This window comes from Leopardus geoffroyi, chromosome E1 (assembly GCF_018350155.1).
Source record: "Leopardus geoffroyi isolate Oge1 chromosome E1, O.geoffroyi_Oge1_pat1.0, whole genome shotgun sequence".
Taxonomy (NCBI): domain Eukaryota; kingdom Metazoa; phylum Chordata; class Mammalia; order Carnivora; family Felidae; genus Leopardus; species Leopardus geoffroyi.
The window spans coordinates 45,479,055-45,504,536 of record NC_059330.1 but is presented as its reverse complement, the minus strand read 5'-3'; the positions used below and the strand labels follow the sequence as shown (position 1 = coordinate 45,504,536).

Sequence of the window (25,482 nt, the reverse complement as noted above, 5' to 3'; positions counted from 1 at the left end):
CCTAGTTAGACTCCTGTCTTAGGAAGGGGAAATATTAGATGGACAAAGTACGTGTTGTTCGGGATCGAGTGAGTAGCTGAGCCAGGTCTCCATGAGGCTCTTGGATATCCCAGGCTTAGGGCGTAGTCCCAGTCTTGGGAGGCTTAGAATCCATAGCTACCCCCTCTGGACAGCTTACTCTCTGCACAAATTCAATTATTTCCCTCAAAAATGTTATTTCTGAAACTTAAGACATGGAACATTTCTGAAATTTTATACTGAAAGCTGCCCTTTGCAGAACGTTTAGATTAAGCTAAAGAACTTCCTGATGCTTATTTGTAAACACCAAATATCTCTATCTTTAGAACCTATGATCTACTCGAGTCTGTTTTCTTCACTTATTTATCATCTACCAGGGACATTTTGCAAAGAATAAGGAAGAGTAGGATTCTTTGTCCAAACAGAAATTGTGTTTCCTCCCCACGCTAATATTTCTCTTCCTTAGCACTTTGCTTCTTAATCCTAGAACCAAGCTTATTTGTTACTTACAAGCCAAGCATAAATTCACTCATTAAACACTAAAGTTGGAGTCACTGGGTAACTGTTTACAGGCTGACCCTTAGCACTGCCACGTTCTTTCAAGAGCACCAAGATCCTTTTCATGGAACTTAATTTTCAGAAACACTTTGAAATGTAGAAGAGTTTAAAACTGAGGTATGAAGTGCCATCTCCAAACCTTGTTATTTAAAAATGTGAAAATACGGGGGCACCTGGCTGGCTCTATCAGTGGAGCATGTGACTCGACCTTGGGGTTCTGAGTTCGAGTCCCACATTGGGCACAGAGATTACTTAAAAATAAAAAAAAATAGGGGCACCTGGGTGGCTCAGTTCGTTAAGTGTCTGACTCTTGATCTTAACTCAGGTCTTGATCTCAGGGTTGTGAGTTCGAGCCCCACACTGGGCTCCGTGCTAGGCATGAAGCCTACTTAAATATATAGATAGATGATAGATAGATAGATAGATAGATAGATATAGATATATAGATATATAGATATAGATATAGATGATATAGATATAGATATAGATAGATAGATAGATATATTAAAATCTGAAAATACTTACAGCTGGCATCCATATGCATTAAATAAAATCTTAAAATGTACCTCAGAAAGTAAAGGTACTGATTATTGAGTGCTTACTATATACTAAGTATGATGTTAAATGCTTTGTCCTCTCTTGTTTAATCTGCACAGCAATGTTTTACTTTATATGGATGTTGAAGTGGAAGGAGGAAAATCTGGGTCCAATATATACTAAGGTGCTTTTCTTACTAGTAGGCAAAATCCAGAGCTGAGAATGGGAAGCCCTACTTTTGAGCCCTGGTCTGCTACTTACCATGTGTCCTCCAGCATGTCCCTTCTCTCCAACTTTCTCGCCTGGCTTTCACTTCCTCCCTCTGTTACTCATTACGAGTTACTGATTATCATTAATCATTACGATTATTTTTATTTGAAGGGGGTCCTTGCTTCAACAGAACAAGGTCTACATCTATAATTTCACTTATAGTTTTGATTAGTGTGTCTGAAAGATTGAAAGGCAGAGGCCCCTGGGTGGCTCAGTTGGTTAAGCATTCAACTCTTGATTTTGGCTCAGGTCATGATCTCACGGTTCATGAGTTCGAGCCCCGTATAGGGCTCTGCGCTGACAGTGCAGAGCCTGCTTGGGATTCTCTCTTTTCCCCTCCCTCTGCCTCTCCCTCACACCCTCACTCTCTGCCTCTCTCAAAATAAACAAATAAACTTTAAAAAACAAACAAGGGGCGCCTGGGTGGCGCAGTCGGTTGAGCCTCCGACTTCAGCCAGGTCACGATCTCGAAGTCTGTGAGTTCGAGCCCCGCGTCAGGCTCTGGGCTGATGGCTCAGAGCCTGGAGCCTGTTTCTGATTCTGTGTCTCCCTCTCTCTCTGCCCCTCCCCCATTCATGCTCTGTCTCTCTCTGTCCCAAAAATAAATAAACGTTGAAAAAAAAATTTAAAAAAATAAAAAAAATAAAAAAACAAACAAAAAAGATTGAAAGGCAAATTCGGGACAACATGAATGGACCTAGAGGGTGTTATGCTAAGTAAAATAAGTCAGATTGAGAAAGACAAATACCATATGATTTCACTCATACGTAGAATCTAAACAAACAAACAAACAGCAGAATCAGACCTAGTATATACAGAGAACAAACTGGTTGCCAGAGGGGAGGGGATGGGCAAAATGGGTAAAGAGGAGGGGGAGATACAGGCTTTCAGGTATGGAATGAATAAGTAATGGGAATAAAAGGCACAACATAAGGAATATAGTCAATGATATTGTAAGAGCGTTGCATGGTGACAGATGGTAGCTATACTTGTGGTGAGCAAACCATTATGTATAAACTTGTCGAATCACTATGTTGTACACCTGAAACTAATGCAACATTGTGTGCCAACTATACTTGAATTTAAAAAAAAAAACAATTTTTAAAAAGGTTCAAATGTAAAACCCATGGGGAGAGGTCTTAGGTTAGTACTTCTCAGTCAATGCTTTAATTCGCAGTTAATGCTTTGATAAGGATTACTTGATAGCCAGCTGAGAACAAGAACAGAACGTAGGTTGAGCTACCGTGGATGGAAAGGTACTCGTGAATGCTGAAGGACCAATGAAGGTTAGATGACAAAATGCCCCCCAAAAAGGTTTTACCTAAGTACATATTATCTGGAGTCTGCCGGGCTCAGGATATGCCTTAGAGGTTGGCGTGAAGGCAGCGAGTAATGTTCAGGGTGTAATATGCAGTCTGGTCTGCCTGAAGTATGAATGAAGTGCTGACAGAGGAGAACCAAGAAAGCAAGCCCTGGGGGAGGGTATAGGGAAAGCCATAGTCAAGAGTTTGGACTTCATTCCACAGTCAGTGAGGAATTTCAGAGCGCTGCTTAACAAGGGCACCACATCATGAGACCTAAGCTGCTTATGGAATAAGGGAAACGGGGTGGGGGGGTGGTTAGGGTAAGGAAGACAGGGGCTCAAGATGTGGGCAGGAGGCCCTTACAATAATCCAGTTATGAAGTCCTGGAGGTCCAAACTAGGATGGTGGTGATGAGAATAGAAGGAAGAGGGGAGCCTGGGTGGCTCAGTCAGTTAAACAGCTGACTTCAGCTCAGGTCATGATCTCACGGTTCATGGGTTCAAGCCCCGTGTGGCCTCTGCACTGTCTGCCCAGAGCCTGGCACCTGCTCTTGATTCCGTGTCTCTCTCTCTTTCTGCCCCTCCCCCACTCGTGCTCGCTCTCTCTCTCAAAAATAAATAAACATTAACATTAAAAATTTTTTTAAAAAATAGAAGGAATGGTGCCATGCTGCAGGAGATATAGATGCCGACTGGATTTGGGGGTTTGCTGAGAAGACACCCCAAGCCACAGACACCTAGGGACGCTGGGCACTGACAAAAAATCCAAGAATTTCTAGTCTTCTTTCTCCCTTTTCTCCACCCAATCAAAACTGCCCTAACTTGACATCAGTTGGCAAGTTATTGAGTGCCTACGCACGCAAAATAAATGTAAGAGTCATCTTTGCATACCCCAAGCCACGGACAGAAATAAACCTGGCAGAGAGAAGGTGAGGCTAGCACTGCTTTCCGGTCCTTCTTTCCAAATCTGTGGGCACTAGTCTAAAGCTCTAAAAACCTCCTTCCTTGGGAAAGGCAGCCAAGATTACTGATAACCAGGAGATGACTGGGGTCTGGTCTCCCTTCTACCACTGGCGGGGTGCCCCTCTTAATCATCTACTTCTTCTTACGTTGGAGCAGGTATTTCCGAGATCCCCTAAACTCCCTCAAACTCCAGGGCTGCCCTATCTTTCCTCTACCGTACATTGTCTTTAATATTACTTTATTCAGTTAAAAACATTTTCCCCTCTCGTTTTCTAACCACGTTCTTTATAAAGCCCAGCACCGACACAGGGCAGAAGTGATGGCCTCAATATCTGGGCCTAGGCTCGGGCATCAAGACAAAGCCAATCGGCCTCCTCCTTCAGCGTGTCTTCTCCGCCCGCCGCCATCACCGCTAGGCCTTCCCGACCGCATCCCGTTCCCACGGCAACCGCGGGGCGCGCGTCCGGGCTCTGGACCGCGGGGCCGCGGCCCCCGCCCCGCCCCCTCCCCCCCCACGTTCGCGCGCGCAGGGCGAGGAGGTCGCGTTGCCAAGGGAACGGGAGGACGCTAGGCAGCCGCCCCCGCCGCCTCCGCCCCTAGAAAGCCCGGCCGCCGCCGCAGAAAGCTGTCCCCGGGGAGGAGGAGGAGGAAGAGGGGCAGGGTAGAGGGAGGGGAGACGAGACAGGAGGGGGAAGAGGAGCACCGAGACGGCCCCCGCGTGATTGATGGGCGGCTCCTCCGCCCTGGACCGGCCCACCTGCCCCGCCCCTCGGCCCCTTCAGCCCTCGCAGGTGGGGAAGGACTGACCCGCCAGGTAACGGCCTGCCCGCCCCGGCCGCGCGCGCCCCCTGGGCCCCCCGGTCCTCCTCCGAGGCGTGGGGAGGAGAAGGGGGACAACCTAGCCTTTCGACTCCTGCCATTCTGGAGGGAAATCGGGCCGAGGCCTGGAGACCTGGCCGCTCCCTGTCCCCCGTGCTTTCCTGCCTCAAAGGGACAGGTGCGGGGGCGGGGGGCGGGGTGGGTGGGTGGGGGTGAGCTCTGTGGTCACGTATATTCGCACTCTGGCAGCCGCCCCGCAGCTACAAAACTTCCCCGCAGGCTCCTCTGGTCTGCCAGCCCAGGGTATGGCCGCCCATCTCTGCCACAGTGTCACAATAAAATGAAGAGTCACCGCCAAAGAGCTTTTCTTATGAGACCCTTACACACACCCCCAACCCAGCCCTTGATCTCTTAAACCAAATTGGCTGGGAGAGTCCGATTATCTGCGCACCCCCCACCCCCCATCCATCTCATTTCCTCCACTTTCCCTTGGGCCACAGCATTCTCTCAGTAGCGGGGTGTTAGGAAAATTGGCCCCAGATCACTCATCTTTGTTGCTTATACTCAAGTCATTTTTATAAGATTTTAAAACTCTTAAAAAATTTTTTTAAAGCCGAGACTTAAAGGAATCCTGTAATCTTTGTCATTACAAATTAATTAAAAGGAGAACTAAGTTCTGAAGTCTTTCTTCCAAGCACCCACTTGTGGAAAAGGGGGACTTTAGAAACCTGATTGTCAGGTATTCATATAGTCATTTAGATTTTGGTTCAAAGGAAGCTTCAGCCTAAAGAGGGGCTTAAATTTACATTTTTCTTGATTGCTGGACCAAGAAAATATTCACTTTAATACTTCTAAAAGACCATATTAGAAACTTCTAATAAGAAAAGAGTGAAATAGTTGATGTCATTAAAAAGAGCTCCCTTCAATTCTTTGGACAAGTGTGGTCACTGAGCAGGACAGTATGTATGATATTTTAGAGAACTGAAATATATTCTGCAATCAGAGTCTGTTCTCCTTAGTCAGGGAAACTTGGTTTGAATTCATCACAATCTTACACTAGAGAGGAATACATATGTCACAAAGTTCTTAGAATATTCCTCATTGAAATTTCACAGATATGTAGAATTTTGAGGCCAAGAAGAAGCACTCGCTCTTCCTTTCAGCAAAGCAGGGCTCATCTCCCTTCCCCACATCCCTCCTACACCCTTCTCTCCTTCTCCGTCTCCCAATTTAATATGGCTTCTTATGTTGATTTTTAAAGCACAAGTTTGGCCCAATCTATTGTCACCAGAGACTTAAAACAGAAGTGTGCATGACCACGAGTGGATTTTAAATTGAGAAGCAGTTCAAAGGTGAGAAATGGGAGAGAATACAGGGTGCTATTTTAGAAACATGTGCCTTGCCCACATTTTATTATCACCCCCCCAACACACACACACACACACACACACACACACACACACACTCTCTCTCTCTCTCTCTCTCTCTCTCTCTCTCCCTCTCTCTCTCTCTCTCTCTCTCTCTCTCTCTCTCTGTCTGTGTTTGCTGAGGAAAAATTTGGGGGCTTCAAATGGCCATCTGGTTGAGAGGCCCATTAAACTGAGATCTGCAAATTAAGCGTGATCTCATGTGAACTTACTTCCATACAGTTATTTCTGTTTCTTGTTCATCCTGGGCAGTTTTCGAACCTGCAGTACAGTATGAAATTCAAGTGATACTTCAGAAAGGTGGAAAGTGTTTACCTGTTTACTTAAACTGTGGTGATCTCCTAATAATCCGTTTGCCTAGTGCCTATGGTATTTGTTTACTCTCAGAGAGTACTGGGGTATTTAAATAAGAAAGCACTTGTGGCACGATGATGCTTCTAAATATACATTTTATAGTGAAGTACAGTAATAGAGAGTTTATGGGAGGGTAAAGAGACTTTTGTAGGTAATTTCAAAGTCCTTTATTTGGTAGGTGTTTGTGAAGTCAGAGGTAACCTAACAAGTAGTTCAAATAGTGTTATTTCCTACCTAGTTAGACAAAGTTTGGCCTCTTGACTCAGGAGCCTCTTTAAAATAACACCACATTAAAGCCAGACTCTATTAGCTAGTTTTTCTCTGTGAACTTTGTAACCAAAATGTATCATCCAAGTGGACTCTGGGATGTGCCCCTTTAGTGACCATTAACATATTTTCATTATGAATCCTTATGTTGTCTGCCTGATTAATATTCAGACAGGCTTCTCTTTCCAACAGTAGCAGCAAGGGTTCATCTTTCTGCCTGTTTTAACACCATTGTTTTCTGAAAAGAGTGGGAACATAACTTCATTCTGTGCAGGTACAAATTCATAGGAAAAGTTGAAAGTGATCTTTTAAAGTGCAGTTCCATAAATGACTACTAAACTGGTCAGAGGCAAACTTTAGGTTTTGTGTGTAGTCTGTGGAACTATCCGTTGGATTATAGTTTCAGGTTCGGACCCTCAAAGACCAACTTCCTGTACTAGAGAGACAGTAACTCTGAAGGAAGCAGCGCAAGTTGCTAGATGATATTGCTCAGAGCTAGGTGATAAACCTGGTGAGATTTCACAATGACCAGTCCAGACATGGAGTCACCACGAGTCAGGGGCAACCTGATTTTGCCAATATCTACACAACTGAAAAAAAAATGGAGAGGGGAAGGAAAGGTTCAGAATGCAGAGACACCTGAGGGTAGGGATGTTGTCTATCTGATCCTACTCTTTTACCCAGAACCTACAGCAGCACCTGTCACATGGTAATTATTTAAAAATGTGTGTAGGAAAGAACAACAAAGCTGGAGACATGGTGCTTCCTGATTTCAAACAATATTACCAAGCTATAATAATAAAATAGTATGATATTGGCATAAAAGCAGATACGTAGATCAGTGGAACAGAATAGACAGCCTCAGAAAACTCATGCATATGTGGTCAGTTAACTTATGACAAAGGAGCCAAAAATTTGCAATTGGGACAGAACAGTCTCTTCAATAAATGGTGCAGGGAAAACTGGATGGGCACATGGAAAAGAATGAAACTGGACTATATTATGCTGTATGCACAAATTAACTCAAAATGGATTAAATAATTGAACCGAAGACCTGAAACCATAATACTCCATGGGTGGTAAGCTCCTTGACCTCAGTCTTGGCAAGATTTTTTCGGATTTGCTACCAAAGGCATCAAAGACAACAAAAGCAGGGCACCTGGCTGGCTCAGTCAGAAGAGCATGAGACTCTTGATCTCCAGGTCATGAGTTTGAGCCCCGTGTTGGGTGTAGAGATTACTTAAATAAATAAACTTAAAAAAAAAAAAGGCAACAAAAGCAAATAGCAGCAAGTGGGATTCCACCAAACTAAAAAGCTTCTACACAGCAGAGGAAATTATCATCAAAATGAAAAAGCAGTCTACTGAATGAGAGAAAATATTTGAAAATCATATATCTGATAAAAGGTTAATATCCAAAATACATAAAGAATGTATACAACTCAATGGCAAAACAAAAACAAAAACAAACCTGATTCTTTTTTTTTTCAACGTTTTTTTTTTTTATTTATTTTTGAGACAGAGAGAGACAGAGCATGAACGGGGGAGGGGCAGAGAGAGAGGGAGACACAGAATCGGAAACAGGCTCCAGGCTCTGAGCCATCAGCCCAGAGCCCGACGCGGGGCTCGAACTCACGGACCGCGAGATCGTGACCTGGCTGAAGTCGGACGCTTAACCGACTGCGCCACCCAGGCACCCCCAAACCTGATTCTTAAATGGGCAGAAGATTTGAATAGACTTTTTTTTTTTCCCAAAGAAGACATACATATGGCCAACAGGTACATGAAATGTGTTCAACATCACTCATGATGAGAGAAATGCATATAAAACCACAATGAGATATCAGCTCCCCCTTGTTAGAATGGCTAGTATCAAAAAAGATAAGAAATAAAGGTTGGTGAGGATGTGGAGGAAAGGGGGTCCCTGTGCACTGTTGATGGGAATGTAAAATGGTACAGCCACTATGGAAAACAGTATGGAGGTTCCTCAAAAAAAAAAAAAAAAAAAACTAAAAATTAGAATTACCATATGATCCAGAAATTCCACTTCTGGATATTTATCCAAAACACTAACTAACTCCATGTTAGGCCATCTAGGCCATGGAGGCCAACTAGGTATCTACTGATGGACAAATAGATAAATGGGAGATATATTATATGATATATAATTATATATATATTAGATTATATATATATATAGAGAGAGAGAGAGAGAGACAAAGACAAATACTGTATAACCTCAAATGGATTAAAAAAAGAAAACAAGAAAACTCATAGGCAGAGAGAACATCCAGAGAACAGACTGGCAGTTTCCAGAAGCAGGAGGTGGGGAGGGTGAGCAAAATGGGTGAAGAGAGTCCAAATGCACAAACTTCCAGTTATGAAATAAATAAGTACTGAGGATGTGACATACAGCATGGTGACTATAGTTAATAATACTGTATATTTGGGGTTACTGGGGTTACTGGGTGGCTCAGACAATTGAGCATCCGACTTTGGCTTAGGTTGTGACCTCACGGTTCATGAGTTCGAGCCCCGCATCTTGCTCGCTGCTGTCAGCTCAGAGCCGGCTTCGGATCCTCTGTCCCCCTCTCTCTCTGTTGCTTCCTCGCTCATGCTCTCTCTCTCTCTCTCTCTCTCTCTGTCTCAAAAATAATAAACATTGAAAATAAAATAATACTGTATATTTGAAAGTTGCTAAGAGGATAGATCCTAAAAGTTCTCATCACGAGAGGAAAACCATTTTAACTCTGTGTGGGTGATGGATGTTAACTAGATTTATCAAATCAGAATGTTGTATGCGAGAAACGAATGTTATATGTCAATTAAAAAAAAAAATATCTAGAGAAACCAAGAGAGCGCTTCTCTGGCCAATCGGCAGGAGGTGCGGGACCTTAGATGACCATACTGCTGAGGTCTAGCAGGCTCGTTATGAACGGCGGCGTTTAATAACCTTGTGAACTTAAATATTTTGGCCATAAATTTAGGCCACGCCAATCCGAGCCAAAGCCCTTGGAAGCACTGGCGCTCCTTCCTTACCTCTCAGGCGCGGTTCCCTGCAATCTGTCTTCAGCCCCGCCGCTCTCTCGGCTAAGTGCTCTCACCAAGGTTATAAATAACCTGCTCTTCCCAGAATCTCTGAAACTGCACCCACCTGGTTTTCCTCCTGCTTCTCTGGCTCCTTTGCAGTTTCTCTTCCGCTGCATGTTCTTAAGTTGGAGCGTTCCTCAGAATCCTGTCTCGGGTTCTCCTCTTTGCAGCACACCTGCTGCCTTCGACTTCGGTTGTCCCCCAAATGCCAGTGGTGCCCAGACCTTCACTTCTCCAGCCAGCTCCAGAGCCCCGCGTCTGACGGCTTGCTTGACATCTCCATGTTGTTTATCTGCCCCTCCTCCAGAATCGTCTGAGGGGACCTTCTCCCTGACCAGCTAGCTGCTGGAGCCGGTAACCTGGGCGGCTTCCTCCACGTTCCCTCTCCTGCGCCATCCATATAATCACCAGCCCTGAGTAGCCCTCCAACCCATCGTGGTTAGCACGGGGGCCCTGGTGTGAGACCCTCTGGGTTCAAATCCCAACTCCACCATTTAGTAGCTCTGTAACCTTAAGCAAGTGACTTACTCCCGCTGGGCCCCGGTTTCCTTATCAGCAAAAGAGAAATGTGATGCTTGCCGCGAGCATGGGCCGGAAGATGGAATGAGTTCACGTGTGGAAATGTTTAGAACAGTGCCTGACACTTCAGCAGGCTCAGTAAATAGCACCTATGGCCTCCTCCTCCTCCTCCTCCTCCTCCTCTCCCCTGTTGCTACCCAAGTGTGGTCACCATCTTGTCTGGATTATTGTAATATATTCCCAGTGGTCTTTCTACTTCCATTTTTACTCCACCCCCCACCCCCCATTCATTCTCCATACTAGATCTGGAGGGGCCTTTTAAAATGCAGATCTAGCCATTTACTCCCCAGGTTGGATCCTTCCAGTGGCGTTGTGTGGCCCTTCCAGTCATAACCTTCCACACTCCAAGTGAACTGGTTCCTGCCTACCCTGCAGCCCTTCTGTTGCTGTCCTCCCCTCTCTCTGCTCCACCTGCACTGGCCCACCTGTTCCTCAACCTCACTGCTGCCCCCAAAGCTCCTGTACCTGCTGTCCTTTCTGTTTAGCGTCTTGCCTGGCTCACTCCTTAGCAAGCCCAGTGTCATCTCCTAAGGGAACCCTTGCCCCGTAGATCATGTGATGCCCTCCCCCTAATAACCATCTCTCATAGAAGCCCACATTTCCGGGGCAGCTGGGTGGCTCAGTCAGTTAAGCGTCTGACTTCCGCTCAGGTCATGATCCAGTGGTCCGTGAGTTCAAGCTGCGTGTCGGGCTCTGTGCTGACAGCTCAGAGCCTGGAGCTTCAGATTCTGTGTCTCCCTCTCTCTCTCTGACCCTCCCCCCATTCATGCTCTGTCTCTCTCTGTCTCAAAAATAAATAAACGTTAAAAAAAAAAAAGCCTACATTTCCACTCCATAGTGCTTATCATAATTAATGTTCCCTTGTCAGTACTCAAAGGCTTAAGATTTCAACCCAGAGGGTCTCACACCACAAAGGCAAAGGCAAAGGTCATGTTCCTCTGGCCAACTGCTCTATCCCAATGCCCAGCCTAGTGCCTTAGCTGGAGTAGGGACACAACAATTGTTGAATGAGTAAATTTAAATTACCAAGGGCTCATAACTTCAGTCGTCGCCAATTTAGCGAGGTTTTCTTTTTTTTTTTTTTTTTTTTTTTTTTTTTGTCAAGTTGTAAAACTTCTCCTGAAGCAGGTGTCTGTCGATCTAACCCTCTCTGGATAACCAGGACAGGATCACTGAAGCCAGCTGATGAACGTGGCTGCATTATTTATGCCGGGAATAGGAGGGCTGTAAGGGCATCAACACCAACACAAAGAGTCTTTGCAGGCTGAAAGGGGCATCTGTGGCTTTCAAACAACGGAAATTGGATTTGTAAGAGAATAAAAGCAGTTATACTACGATAAATCCAAATATGGCAAAGCAACAAAGAATTGTGCCACAGCACATTCATTTATCTTGTATATGCAGGTTGGGGATTAAGGATCATGTTGCACGAAGCAAGGGACAGGCAGAAGTTCGTGAGTGATGTTCAGTATCTGCGGGACATGCAGCACAAAGCGGACTCTGAATATCAGGTAAGTGTAGAAAACTAGAACTATCCTCCCCCTCCGCCTACAGCTTTATGAGAGAATTCAGGGTGCAGTATCCGTGTTTGATCAGCAGTAATCGTTTCGTAAAATCCGAAACCCATCACGTCCTAGATGTGTGACCATGGAAAGCCACTGAACCTCTGTGTGCTTCCTCATCTTTAAAATGGAGTTAATGGGGCGCCCAGGGGGCTCAGTCCTCTGGGCGTCCGACTTCGGCTCAGGTCATGATCTGGCAGTCCGTGAGTTCGAGTCCCGCGGCAGGCTCTGTGCTGACGGCTCAGAGCCCCGAGCCTGCTTCGGATTCTCTGTCTCCCTCTCTCTCTGCCCCTCCCCTGCTCATGCTCTGTCTCTCTCTCTCTCAAAAGTAAATAAACATTAACTTAAATGGGGCTAATAATAGTACCTGCTTCAGGGTGCCTGGGTAGCTCGGTCGGTTAAGCGTCTGACTCTCAGGTTTCGGCTCAGGACATGATCTCACAATTTCGTGAGTTCGAGCCCCATGTCAGGCTCTACATCGTTGGTGCGGAGCCTGCTTGGGATTCTCTCTCTCCCTCTATCTCTGCCCCTCCCCTGCTCACACTGTCCCTGTCTCTCTCCAAACAAATAAATAAACTCAAAAAATTAAAGAAAAAATAATAGTACCTACTTCATAATATTGTCATGAAAATAAAATAATACTGAAAAAGTATTTAGCACAGAGCTTGGCTCACAAACCTTTGATAAACAAATGACATTTGATAAAACAGCTATCAAGAAAAAACCATTAAAGAGTTAACTGGATCGACGCACCATTTATAAAATAATATGGCCTTCCACTGTCATCCCACCAGAAAAAAGGTGTTAGCACATTCTCCAACAAGCTAACTATTCGTCACCCTAGTTACAGTGTTTACATGCAAAAACAAACCAGACAGGGAGCCTGAGGAGTCATGATGTAATTACCCAGAGCTGGCATAGGACAAGCTTGCCAGACTGGGTGTGGGATTCTGGGAGCAGTTAGAAAGTGTCGCTTAGCCGGATGGCCAGAGGTCAACCCTCGCCAATCAAGGAGGCATGTCCTCAGCCTCAGCCGAGGATTGAAAAGTGCTCCTTCCCTTAGGAGAACACAGAACTGTTGTTATCAGATTTTTCTCCTTCTTAGCAATGTCAAATATAACCAAACCTCCTGGGTCACCAAGGAAACCAGACCTATCTTAGTAACCTGATTTCACCTGTATAACACAGCTTAGCTTTGGGAGTGGAAACAAAGTCAGCAATTTCCTCCCACAACTTGCCAACCCACGTACAAGACTGTAGAATTGATGGAATTTCTGTACAATGAATAAGAACATAAATATCTGAACTGGCCACACTGGGAATCCAACTACTTTTCACCAGGATGCCTCTGCCACCTGACCCTCCTTTGGAAATACGTGTTTGAAATTGTCTCCAGAATAGGCATGTAAGAAAATCCATCATTATTTGATGGTCTGTGCTTAAGAAAATCATACAAATGTGTGGCTTAAAGTCACCGCGGTCGTATTTTTCTAATCTCGTTGAGCCTTCAACACTGTCCTTTAACAATACTTCTTAAGTACCTACTATGTCCTAAATGAAGTCCCCTGTCTCCCAGAGTTCTTATTCTGGGATTGAAACAAACACTACACACAAGTAAATAAATATGTAAGATAGTTTCAATTACTGATAAATATAAGGAAGCAAATAAACAGAAGTTTTGGGTGGTAACATTTGGCCATGGAGGTAAAAGATGGGAAAGAGTCAGCCAGAGCATCCTGAGTAGCAGGAAGGCAAGTGCAAAGGCCCTGAGGCAGGAACTAACTTGGAGCCCTGGAAGAAACAAAAGAAGGCCAGAGTAGCTGAAACACCTTGACCAAGGGAGAATGTGGCACATGACAAGGTAGGAGAGGTAAAAAGGGCCAGATGATGCCTGAATCTCTCAGGACAAAGCTTGGTGTTAGGAGTTTATACTTATCTCACTGAGAATTATTGGATGATTTTAAGCAGCGGAGTGGTATGATCTGATTTACGGGGAGGTGGGGGGTGGTGGTGGTATTTATTTATTTAATTTTGAGAGAGAGAGTGCATGAGCTAGGGAAGGGCAGAGAGAGGGAGAGAGAGAGAGGATCCAAAGCAGGCTCTGTGCTCAGAGCGCAGAGCCTGATGCGGGCCTCAAACTCAGAAACCATGAGATGATGACCTGAGCAGAAGTCAGATGCTTAGCTGACTGAGCCACCCAGGCGCCCCTGATTTACAGCTTTTACAGATCACTCTGGCTGCTGTGTGGGGAAAGGACCAAAAGGGGCTAGGGAAGCAGCAGAAAAACTTAGTAAGGAAACCCTGGTAGAAATTTAGGAGAGAAATTATGGCGGCCTGGACCCAGAGGGTAGGAGTGGAGGCGGTGAGATGTGGCCCAACCCAGGAAACAGAAGCAGAAGAGACATCTTGCTGATAGATGGAGAGGCGGAGTGGGGGAGAGAAAGGAGTGAAGGTTGACTCACATCAACATGTTTACTTGTCCATCAGCTTCCTCTGTCATCGTCCATTTTAAACTTTTCTCCTTTTTTTTTTTTTTTTTTTTTGGACCTCCCATCCCCACACTTTCAACAAAGAACTTCCCTTCCTGTTTTACACACACAGGAAACAAAGCAAGGCCATCAGGTGGGAAGCCACGGCACTCCTCCCCTTCCATTCCAGGCTACGCATCCATCCAGCCCCTCAAGTCCCGAGGGTGAAGTGACACTCTCCCTGCCAGTGCCTGGCCCGAGTTCTCGGTCCACGCTCCGCTGTGCCCAGCCCCTCTCCATCCAGGCACTTCTCATCTGTATCATGGACATTTCCTTCCTCTAATTGGCTCAGCCTACAAACACGTTCAAGTCCCTCCTGTCCTCAGAACAAAAGAACAAAGCTGCCTGAGGACCCTGTGTCCTTCTCTGGCCACAGCCCAAGATGTCCCCAGACAGCTACATTTCTATCACCTCCCCCCACCCCTCCCCGGCTCCCCATTCATTCCTAACCCATTGTGGCCTGGCTGTCACCTCCCCTCCCCTGAAACTGTTCTCTCACTGAGGTCAGTAGCCAACTCCAGCAGACGCCTTTTTAGGCTTTGTTTTCTAAAGCTTTATCTACATTTGACACTATTACTCTTTTCTTCTCAAAACATTACTCCTTTGCCTTTCTGACATCACACTCTTCTGATTTTCCTTCTGTTCCTGTCACAGTCTTCTCTCTGCCCCTCAAATGTTAATTCCCCCCAGGTTTCCATCAGCCCAGTTTTCTTCTAATTCACACGGTCCCTGTGACCCATCTCATCCCTCCTGTGTTTTTAACCACCACTCCTAGACTAACGACTTGTAATCCCGAGTCTCCCCCAAAGTGTCGAGATCACGTGCACGCCTGCTTGCTGGGCATTTCCAGCTGGATGTTGCAGAGGGATGCCAGCCTGTTCCACCCCCTGCCATCCTCCTCTGCGTTCCCTCCCTGACGACAGAGACCTAAGCCTGCCCGACTCCTCTCTCTTCCTCACCACCCACTCCCCACCAGTTACCAAGTCCTGCCACCATGACCCAAATGCTCGTGAACTTGTGCCTTCCTTCCCATGCCGTTGCTGCCATTCTGGTTCCCACCGCCACCGTTTGTCTCCAGGATTGTTCCGTTGTCCTTATTACTGGTCTCCTTGCCTCCAACCTTGGCATCTTTCGGATTGCTTTTTTGAAGTGGATCTAAAATGTGAATTTGACTATGCGGTTGGGATGCATGCAGCTCTTGAGTTATTTCCCCTCACTTAAAGGCAGGCCCAAGACCCAAGAACCACAGCAAGACCAGCCTAAACCTTAACCACGTCTCCGACCTCCTCTTCTCCCTTCTTTGCTCTCTTGACAAGGGTGGTGAGGACTGCAGTTTGAATTTAGAACTAAATGGAGGGGCGCCTGGGTGGTGCAGTCGGTTGAGCGTCCGACTTCAGCCAGGTCACGATCTCGCGGTCCGGGAGTTCGAGCCCCGCGTCGGGCTCTGGGCTGACAGCTCAGAGCCTGGAGCCTGTTTCCGATTCTGTGTCTCCCTCTCTCTCTGCCCCTCCCCCGTTCATGCTCTGTCTCTCTCTGTCCCAAAAATAAATAAACGTTGAAAAAAAAAATTTTTTTTTTTAAATAAAAAAAAAAAAAGAACTAAATGGAATGTCTGTACTCCCACCACACCCTTCTTTAAAAAAAAAAAAAAACAACTTTAGGGGCACCTGGGTGGCTCAGTCAGTTAAGCATCCGAACTTCAGCTCAGGTCATGATCTCATAGTTTGTGAGTTCAAGGCCTACATCAGGCTCTGCACTGAGAGGGCAGCGCCTGCTTCGGATCTTCTGTCTCATGGTTCTCTGCCCCTCCCCCACTCCTGCTCTGTCTCTCAAAAATAAACATGAAAAAAATTACAAAAAAGGACTTTATTGAGGTATAATTTACATATCATAAAATTCATCTGTTTTAAGTGTGTAATTTCATAACATTTACCAAAGTTGCACCCCTCACCATCATCCAGTTTTAGAACATTTCCATCACTCCCAACACCAAAACATCCTTTCCTAACTCTTTCACACTGCTTATGAAATAGTATTGAAATTGTCTTTTGTGTGACTTCCTCTCAATCCGGACCACAGCCTCTTAAGGGCAGTGATGGAGTCTTACTTTTCTATGTTGAACTGAATGCCCTGTCATTGATGTGAGTCAGCATTACCCAACTTGACCACCAACTCTGTTTATCAGACTTAGATTCAGCTGACTTGTAACTATTCCTCAAGGCCAAGTCCACCCCCATTGAGCATTTTCAAAACCACTCACCACAAGGTCTGCAGAAAATAATTATGGTTGTCTTTAATATGTTCTGAGTCTTGTTGAATGAAGTATGTAGCAACCCAGGAAAACTACTTTGAAGGGAACAGTAATAAGTTATTTGTATTATTTAGTCTATCCCTTGTCTTGTTCCAGAAAGGATTTAAAGTAGGGGTTTAAGAATCTGTTACGTGACCTTAATAACCCCTCAATAACTTGGTCCATATATGACTTGTGTGTATCTAGATAATTGACCAAGGTAGACTTTGCATTAGGTCAGTATTGAAATCCTGGGTCATCAATGAGCTTGGCCGGTTACTTGTGGCCCAAGAAATCCCAGCTCTTTCTCCTAGCACAGCAACCTGCTTGGACACCCGTGAGTCCCATTTCAGGGTGTACAAATAGCATAAGACCTAATAACTAGATATGACTCCTAAATCATACATTTGCCACAGATTCCTTCCTGCGCTTCACTTGCCTTTAATGAACTGGCTCAAATTGAAGCCCTTGGAAACCTCCTGTATGCACTATTCCTGCTACATCCTAAAATATGCGAAGGCTTGGTACGCACCAAATTAGCAGTGCCTTTGCAGGTCTGTCTGCTGGCAACAGGAGAGGTGGGTTAAACCCACCCTGAGTTATTTTGATGCTACTCCTTTCAGTGGTTGGGTGGGGCCCTTTTGAAAAAAAAAGAGGAAATAAACATCTATTTGGCATATTACATGCTATTTCGGAATCTGGTAACTAGTACATAATTATATGCCATCTCAGGATCTGGCTCTTATTTCTTCAAGGGTGCTCATGCTGCATAGGCTTTTTTTTTTTTTTTGGTCAAATGTGTTTATGTAACTTAAGGCAGAATTTAGCCATTAATGTCTACTGAAAGCTGGAGAGAAAGATTACACTTGGCATTTCAGAATGTTATTCGGTAATCTATCAAATGTGTGCAGATGGGTTTCATTTCCCGTCATTTATTCATCCTGATCTTTCACGTACCAGGCAAACAACTCAACATGACGATATAAACTTGTTCAAAGACGTGCTAGGTGGCTATACCAGGTAGCAGGGGCTCGGGAACCATCGACTCAGGGGGTTGAAGGAGTAGAGATAATTCGGCTTCCTCTCCCATAGGAGCCAGGTGGGTTCCCTGCTCTGCTCACCTCTGGGGCGCATGCTTCTATACTCTTCACAGACAGAACAGGAAAAGAAACTCATTTGAGGGGAATATCATGTCAAATTATTTTTACACCTTTGTTTTTTTACCCTCTTAAAACTAATGAGCTTGAACAATGCCCCCCAATGATAATTAAATCCCAAAATGTTGGATCCTAAGAACAACAAAAACGTACCCACTGAAGCAGGGACAACTCCCACGTTTCAAAATGCTTGGAGACTTCAAGCAACAATAACCTTGACAGGGGCCACCTGCTCAAGAGGCAGAGATGTGCTGTGGTGCGGGGTGGGGGGGGGGGGGGGGGGGGGGGGGGGAAGGGGGGGTGGTTCACACCAGAACCCAGTGAGTCTGGGAAGTGTTCCTGGGGTATGTGGCTTCTTAAGGCATCAGGAGCTTGGATGGTGACTAGGAGGGACTGATTGAGAAACTGAGGACCCCTGTAGGTTCCGAAAGCTGTTAACACTTGGAGCGCCTGAGTGGTTCAGCAGGTTACACGATCAATCGACTCTTGATTTTGGCTCAGATCATGATCTCACCCTTCATGAGTTTGAGCCCTGCATCATAGGGCTCTGCGCTGTGCTGTGCTATGCGAACAGAGCCTGCTTGGGATTTGCTCTCTCCCCTCTCTCTGCTCCTCCCCTGCTCATGCTTGTGCTGTCTCTGTCTCTCTTAAAATAAATAAACTTAGAAAGTGAGAGAGAGAGAGATGGAGGGAGGAAGGAAGGAAGATAGGAAAGAAAGAGAGAAAGAAAGAAAGAAGGAAAGAAAGAAGGAAAGAAAGAAAAAGAGAAAAGAAAAAAGAAAAAAAGAAAAACGAAGGAGGGAGGAAGGAAAGGAAAGGAAAGGAAAGGAAAGGAAAGGAAAGGAAAGGAAAGGAAGGAATCTGTAACACTGAAGAAAAATCAGTTTCCAAGGCAGCCTGACTGACTGAGAGCAGGACTTTCTCAGTTGTCTGGTGGGGGACTGCGGGCTCAGGAGACAGACCTCTGCTCCCAGAACACAAAAACAAGGATGAACCTCAGGCCCAGACAGAAAGATCCTTTCTTCTTCCCTGACCAGAATCAGAGTCACATGATTTGGCAAAGGCCGACTTTAGAAATAGAAGTAAACCAAGAAATGGGATCAGAAACAACAATTAAAGCCTAATGATGCTAATGACGGCGATGACGGTGGTGATGAGTGTCTTTCACTGAACACTCCCCATGAGCCACTCACTCTGCTGAGCGTCCTGCCAACGGGGCCCCAGGCTCTCCAGCAGTCTGGCGGCATAGGGCATCTCCCTCGTACAGATGAGGGAAACAAGAATCAATGGAGGTAGTCAGCCTGCCCAAGGTCACGTTGGAGAAAGTGGCAGAGTGCGGGTCTGTCGTGTTTACCCGTATTGAGTTACCGTGAGTCACAGAAACCACGTCATGCCCCACAGGCACATGTGCACATTCTGTGTTCTGCCCCCACAGTGGTAGCTTGTGCTCTGTGCGTGCCTGCAGTCACAGGGATGGTGGGGGTGGGGGGCTGCTGGGCGCCTGCAGTCACAGCGATGCGTGGGGGGTGGGGGGCTGCTGGGCGCCTGCAGTCACAGGGATGGGCTGGGGGGTGGGGGGCTGCTACACCAGAGGAGGAGGGGAGGAGGAAGCCGCCCATCCCAAGGAGGAAATGAGGAGTTACCTGAAGCCTTCCATTTTAAGACTGCCCTCAGCCAGTTCTGTCACATGAACAGAAACTTATTTATAGCAATCTAGCTCCAGACATGTGGAACTCTGAAAGGGGAATATTTTTAAAGTTCCAGAGGAAGGGGAGCCCCTGGTGATCATTACAAATCAAAACAACCTCTGCATCCTGCATCCTAAGGTTTCACACTTTGCCCTTGTCACTCCAGGACCCCCAAAGAGGAAGCAACTCCAGCATCAACAACAACAACAACAACAAAAATCATTCACATTACAAATAACAAGAAAACCAGGGGCGCCTGGGGGTTCATTGGTTAAGCATCCAACTTCAGCTCAGGTCATGATCTCACAGTTTATGAGTTCAAGCCCCACATCGGGCTTTCTGCTGTCAGCACAGAGCCTGGAGCCTGCTTCGGAGTCTGTGTCTCCCTCTCTGTCTGCCCCTCCCCTGCTCACACACACTCTCTCTCCCTCAAAAATAAATAAACATTTAAAAAAGATGAAAAAAAAAAAAAGCAAGTAACAAGAAAACCAGCCCCTGGAGGACGAGGTGGCAGTTATGGCTAGGTTCTTGCTATTTCTAGGACTGGAAGTCTAGACTTGCCTCTCTGTCCTGGTGTCCCTTCAACTCTGCAAAGCTGTAACTTCGAGAGGAGTAATGCTTGATTTACACAGAAAGACTGCTTGGCTTTATCAAGATAAAAATGAGGAAGGACCTACCCTGATGCTGGTTTGTTCTCTTGCTCCTCTGTGAGAGGAGGCATAAGGAACCAGAGGGAGAAAAAAAAAATTTTTTTTTTTTTTTACATTGCAAACCATTCTACTCCTCCTCCCCCTTTGGTAAAGAAATATTTAAGTTGCATGCATTCTTGGAGAGAATTTTCAAAAAACACTCAACCCACAAGAATTCTGTTCATCCCACAAAATCTGCTTTGGTCCTGCGTGCATTTGCTAACACCGTCCTGCACTTTTAGCCTATCAGCATTTGCCTCTTGCGCCTTTAATCCCAGTCGGTTAGGATAACACAGACATCTGCCGCTCCAGGAAACAACAGTGGCAGCCAGGACTCCTCCCAAACGAGCTCCAATCTGAAGTCATTGTAAAAGGAATGGAAAAGAAGAGGCCCATATTTACTTGAACGTCATTGAACTCTCTGGCTAACTCTCTTTAGGTTTACCTTGGTTTATTTTATTACTTGGTGTTTGTTTCACTTATTTATTATAGTTACTGTCCAGTATTCTGGGGGGTTTTCTTGCTTCAATTATTGATGAAAACAAACACTGCCCACGATTTATTAAAATGGCTTGCTATCTAGATAGCATAGTTTTGAAAATAAGGTTAACAGTGAGACAGGGGGGAAAATAAAGCGGCAACAATTTTGGAGTGCTCTCCCTTCCCCAGTAAGGCAGGGTGGAACAGTACCCTTCTCCTGGGAATCCAGGATTCCACTTGCTGCATGTATCACCTGGCCAACAGTGCATGAGCCACCCCCCCCCCCCAACCCCCAGGCCAGTGCCTCACCAGCAATTGTTGTGAGGCACAATGTAAACCAACTTGCTGTTCCCAATTCCAAGTGGTAAATGTTTTGTTAATATCAGGTCATTTCTATTTTTAACCATGTAGCATGATATTAGGCTTTCCCAGTGGTGTGAAATTCTGGCATGTCCTTCCACATCAAAGAAGGAGATGCATTTTCTAACAAAGGGGGAAAATGCGGAAGGAATCCTTCCTTTCTTAACCCAGCCAGGAAAGGGAGATGTCAGGCCCTGTTTAGAAACAGTATTGTTGGGTCCTTACGTTGTGTTTCTTTACCATGACAGGGGATAATTTGGCTCTAGCAGAGCAAAGGTGAATCTGGGCACTGGATCTACAGAAAGGCTCCAAGAAGTTTTCCTATTTTAAACTATTTAAAATATCACTCGAAACCCCCATATAGCACATGATTTCTTGGGGTTTGTTCAGTCCTGATACTGGAGAAGAAATCTTTTGGTACTAGATTTTTCTCTTAATTTCGTTTTTTGAAAATGGAATTTTTTTGTGTGTGGTTATTTTGTTTTTATTATTTTGCATTCAGGGACTGATATTTCCCCCTGAAACAATAATGCAATTGAGCTAACGTGCAGTGCTAGATGCTGAGGGGATTCAAAAGGTAAGAGGTGGTCCTTACCCTGAGGGGTCCTCACTGATCAGCAGGAGACATGGGCTCAAAACAAAGCAACTAAATACAACAGTAAAAACGAAAATTGTGTAATTCCAGCTGCTTTTGTATAAAGGAGCAATTAATTCGGCCTGGGGAAGAAGAGCTTGGCAAAGCGAGAGATGTCTCTTGAGCTGGATCTTAGTAGATCCACAGATTTGCCTGCCGTGCTGTGAACACCCCTGTGAGAGGCATTCAAAGGGGAGGAAGGGCAGTTGCGAAAGCTCTCAGGGAGGAAGGGTCTGATCCCATAGCTGGGAGTGATCCAGGGGGACAGAGAGCCACGCTGGAATGAGCAGAGCTTTGAAGAGAATGAAGACAGAGGGGAAGTGAATGCTGCCTTTCAGGTACTTCCTGCCTTAAGGAAGCAATTGTTGGGGACACACTTGTCAAAACGCCTCTTAGTGTGTTTGTCATTGTAACTTATTAAAGCAGAGACGACTATTTTTGACCTGGCATTTTGGGGCAAAGGGAAGAGAGTCGTGATGCCTGGCTGAGTGTCTTGACACTTGGTAAATGTGCTGATGAGCCCTTGAAGCTGGACATTGTGTATTTCACGTTCCTCACGATAGGAATTAAGCAAAAAGTCATGAAAGTTTGTCGCAGACCTAAGCCAAAGATACTTTTTAAAAAAATTGTATTCTGCAGGCTTGTCTGAGACGACAGGAATACAGAAGAGACCCAAATGAGAAGAAACAAGATCAATTTGGGGGGCAAGAGACAAATTCGGAGAGACCCCGGTTTTCAACTGGGTCATCTTCCAAACAGGTACTTAGAACTCTGGGAGATACCCTCCTGCTGCCGTGTGTGTGTGTGTGTGTGTGTGTGTGTGTGTGTACACGTGCGTGCACATGCATACGTCACTTAGGAAGAAGCCAACTCCAAAAGGAGGTACTGGAGAATCCTGAAAGTCAGGGTGGTCAGTCAGTTGGGCGTCTGACTTCAGCTCAGGTCGTGAGTTTGAGCCCCACGTCGGGCTCTTTGCTGTCAGCACGGAGCCTGCTTTAGATCCTCTGTCTCCCTCTCTCTCTGCCCCTCCCCTGCTCGTGTTCATGCACACCCTCTCTCTCACAAATAAAGCAAACAAGCAAACAAAGAAACAAACAAATCCTACAGTTCAGAGCAGGGAGATACAGGGGCAGGAGATCCCATCCTGGATGCCGCCTGGGGCCGCTACTCTGCTGTGTGACTGTCCTCCTTCACCCAGGTTGGGCCTCGTTCTTCTTTCCTGATGGGTCCCATGGCGATGGTCTCTGAGATACCATCCAAATCGGAAATGCTACAACTCTTCCACTTCAAGAGTTGAGGCACTGGGCTTTCTAAAGCACAGCATCATCTCTCTATCTATGCCTGCACCTGTGTCTATCTGATAGGTCCATATAACCACAGCCATACATAGATATGGGTACGAAGATATATCTTATTTGTATATGGACTTATAGTCTAACTCATTGCATTGCTTAGTCTGGTCTTTCAAATACAGTTAAAATGTAGTAATAACTGCATCGTGTAATGACTAGAAATTGCTCAAATATTTCTGTCTGGATGATAATAAAAAAGGATAAGATCCAAATAATAGTGATAAGACAATGACAATACTAGTCACTGTCATTACCATCATCTGAGTGGTGGCAGTGTTCCAGCACTGTGCCAAATGTTTTATACATATTAGCTTATTTAATTCTCATAAATCTCTATATATTTACCTCCCCTCACAGATGAGAAACTGAGCCTCAGAAAAGACCAGAAAATTGACCTAAGACTCCATAGCCAGTGTGTGGTAGAGTCAGAGTTCCTTCCCAGGGAGCCCAGCCCCGGGGAAGGTGCTCCGAACCACTGAACGATATGATCATATTTCATGTTTAAGATCTTATCCGAGTAAGAATTTTACTTATCCTATGTAAGCACCAAACACCACAAGCTGCATTCAACACCCATTTGTTAGCATGGCGAATTGATTTAAGATGAGCCAGACGCCTTTTATGAATTCTTATTTAATATTTTATGCCTGCAATATACTCTAGAGGATGGACTCTCGCTTTCTGTCAGCGGTGTGGATCCCTGAGATAGATCCTGGACACCTGATATCAGTCGATTTCTTGTTGGGATTTCTTTTTAATCTAGGAGGTTCACACTGCAGTTATTTAATGTTCAAAGGATCCCTCAGAAACATCAGCGATTGATGTATATGGGTGTAGATGTATCCCTGGGTGAGATCTATACTATTAAGGAACGTAAAATCACACAATCAGATATTCCACCTAGAGTCTAAAGGTGAAAGAGACTATCTTCTAACATTGGCAGCATCGAGAAGAACACATCGCCTGGATCGCTCCCTGTTAGTCGAAGACTAAATATAATGCCTGCTGCTGATTGAACCTAGGGAGTGAGATTAATCCAAAAATTAAATCTAGTTTGGCTCGAACAGCACACTTCTAGCATTAAGATAAATTCTCACATTTTTTGCACTTAGAAACAAAACTCAAGGACTGATAAGAAAAAAGGCAATTTAAGTCGAACGGTAGCATGTAGCAATCTTCCTAGATTGGTAAAGAAATGGGCAGCTGGGTTCTTCTATTTTCACGCAAAGATTCACATGCATAGCCGTGGCCATTTTGTATGGCAATACTCACACATTTGGGACATTCTAGGACTAGAAGTTTTATGCTCCTCTCCATAAACTTTGTTTAGGGGACAGGCTGGTGACAGATTTCTGTAGTTTTCTTCTTTATGCTATAAAAATTATTCATTCTTTAAATCATCATGGCAAAATGCTCAGACCACATCTAAAAAAGGATATGGTTGTACATATAAAAGTAATTATGAAATAAGGACAAAAATATGTGCTAAAACGCATAAAGCTGGCAATTTCTAAAGTGTAAGAACAGGATTTTTCATGTTGCACTATGCCACTGTACCTCAACCTGCCAGAAACCCCAAAACAACATTACTTAAATAATCTCAGATTTACTTTCCAGGTAATGATATCCCCAGGGTTTGGGCCTTGATTGTACAAGTGCCTTCAAGGTCACATCTTCTGTGTCAAGAAGAGTGACGAAATCAGAATTTTCCCTAGTGAAATTCACCTCTGCTTTCCTCTCTGTATTACAGATATTCTTTGGGGGATACTGGAGAATTTCCCCCCAGATATAAAAGCACAGGAAGGGCACGGGGAGTGAGAATGTCACTGAAAGCATCATTCAACAGCCATATGACTTGTGTGCTCCTAGTGTTGACCCCACCCGCCTCTCAATCCTTCCACTTTTGCTTGGTACAAGTGAAGCCAGAGATCCCTTATGAGACAAACCGTATCCAGAACTCTTCAACCCCCAGGATCATGGGTTGGTTTGGAGAGCTCTTCTCCCAGGTTTGGACCCCCACCCAAATTTCTATGAAAATCTGGCTGTTCCTAAGCCTTCATAGTCTGGGCCTGCCCTGCTATATTTTGAATCCTGAGGGGATACAGAACTTATTAACCTCTTTATCAAACCTCAGTGCCAGGGAGGATGAGGATCCCAGGGGATCCCTGAGGATGGGATCCTCAGGTCCCAGAGGAGGATATAAGAACATGGGCACCTCCCAAAGGAGAACCCAGGCCAGGTTAGTCCCAGTTTCCAGAGCTCAGTGTATTGAATGTCACATCAGACAGTTAGAGTTGCAAAAGATCATTGGTCGATGAGAAAAGACCAGGAGAAAGATACGTGTCCATGAGCAGACGTAAACCTAACCTAGCCCTCCTCCCTAGGTAAACATTCCCCTAATTCCCTTTTAGAGACTCCTGTGGCTGAAAACTCCAAGGAATGCTTTGCCTCTGATCTGTGAAGGGAAGTTCATTCTGACTGAGCGGGTGGTAGGGAAGTGGACTGCTCAATCCATGGGAAGTTTTCCACCACACGGTCAATAGGTGACGTGCACCACC

At 45.3% G+C, this 25,482-nt stretch overlaps 1 protein-coding gene across 16 annotated transcripts in view; it reads left to right on the top strand.

Annotated features, from left to right (window-relative positions):
* The first annotated feature begins 4,185 nt into the window (after nucleotides 1-4,185).
* MARCHF10 (membrane associated ring-CH-type finger 10) overlaps nucleotides 4,186-25,482 on the top strand; it is an 84,371-nt gene continuing 63,074 nt past the window's right edge. For 6 of the 16 annotated variants that reach the window (XM_045489379.1, XM_045489382.1, XM_045489371.1 and 3 more), the window contains exons 1-3: nucleotides 4,192-4,463; nucleotides 11,589-11,695; nucleotides 22,212-22,331. In XM_045489379.1, the coding sequence (XP_045345335.1) occupies nucleotides 11,606-11,695; nucleotides 22,212-22,331 (210 nt within the window). In that variant the 5' untranslated portion in view covers nucleotides 4,192-4,463; nucleotides 11,589-11,605. Of the gene's footprint in view, nucleotides 4,464-4,550; nucleotides 4,647-5,729; nucleotides 5,821-9,775; nucleotides 9,960-11,588; nucleotides 11,696-22,211; nucleotides 22,332-25,482 lie in introns of those variants that run through there. The other 10 variants (XR_006715104.1, XR_006715103.1, XM_045489377.1 and 7 more) reach the window with 9 other exon arrangements.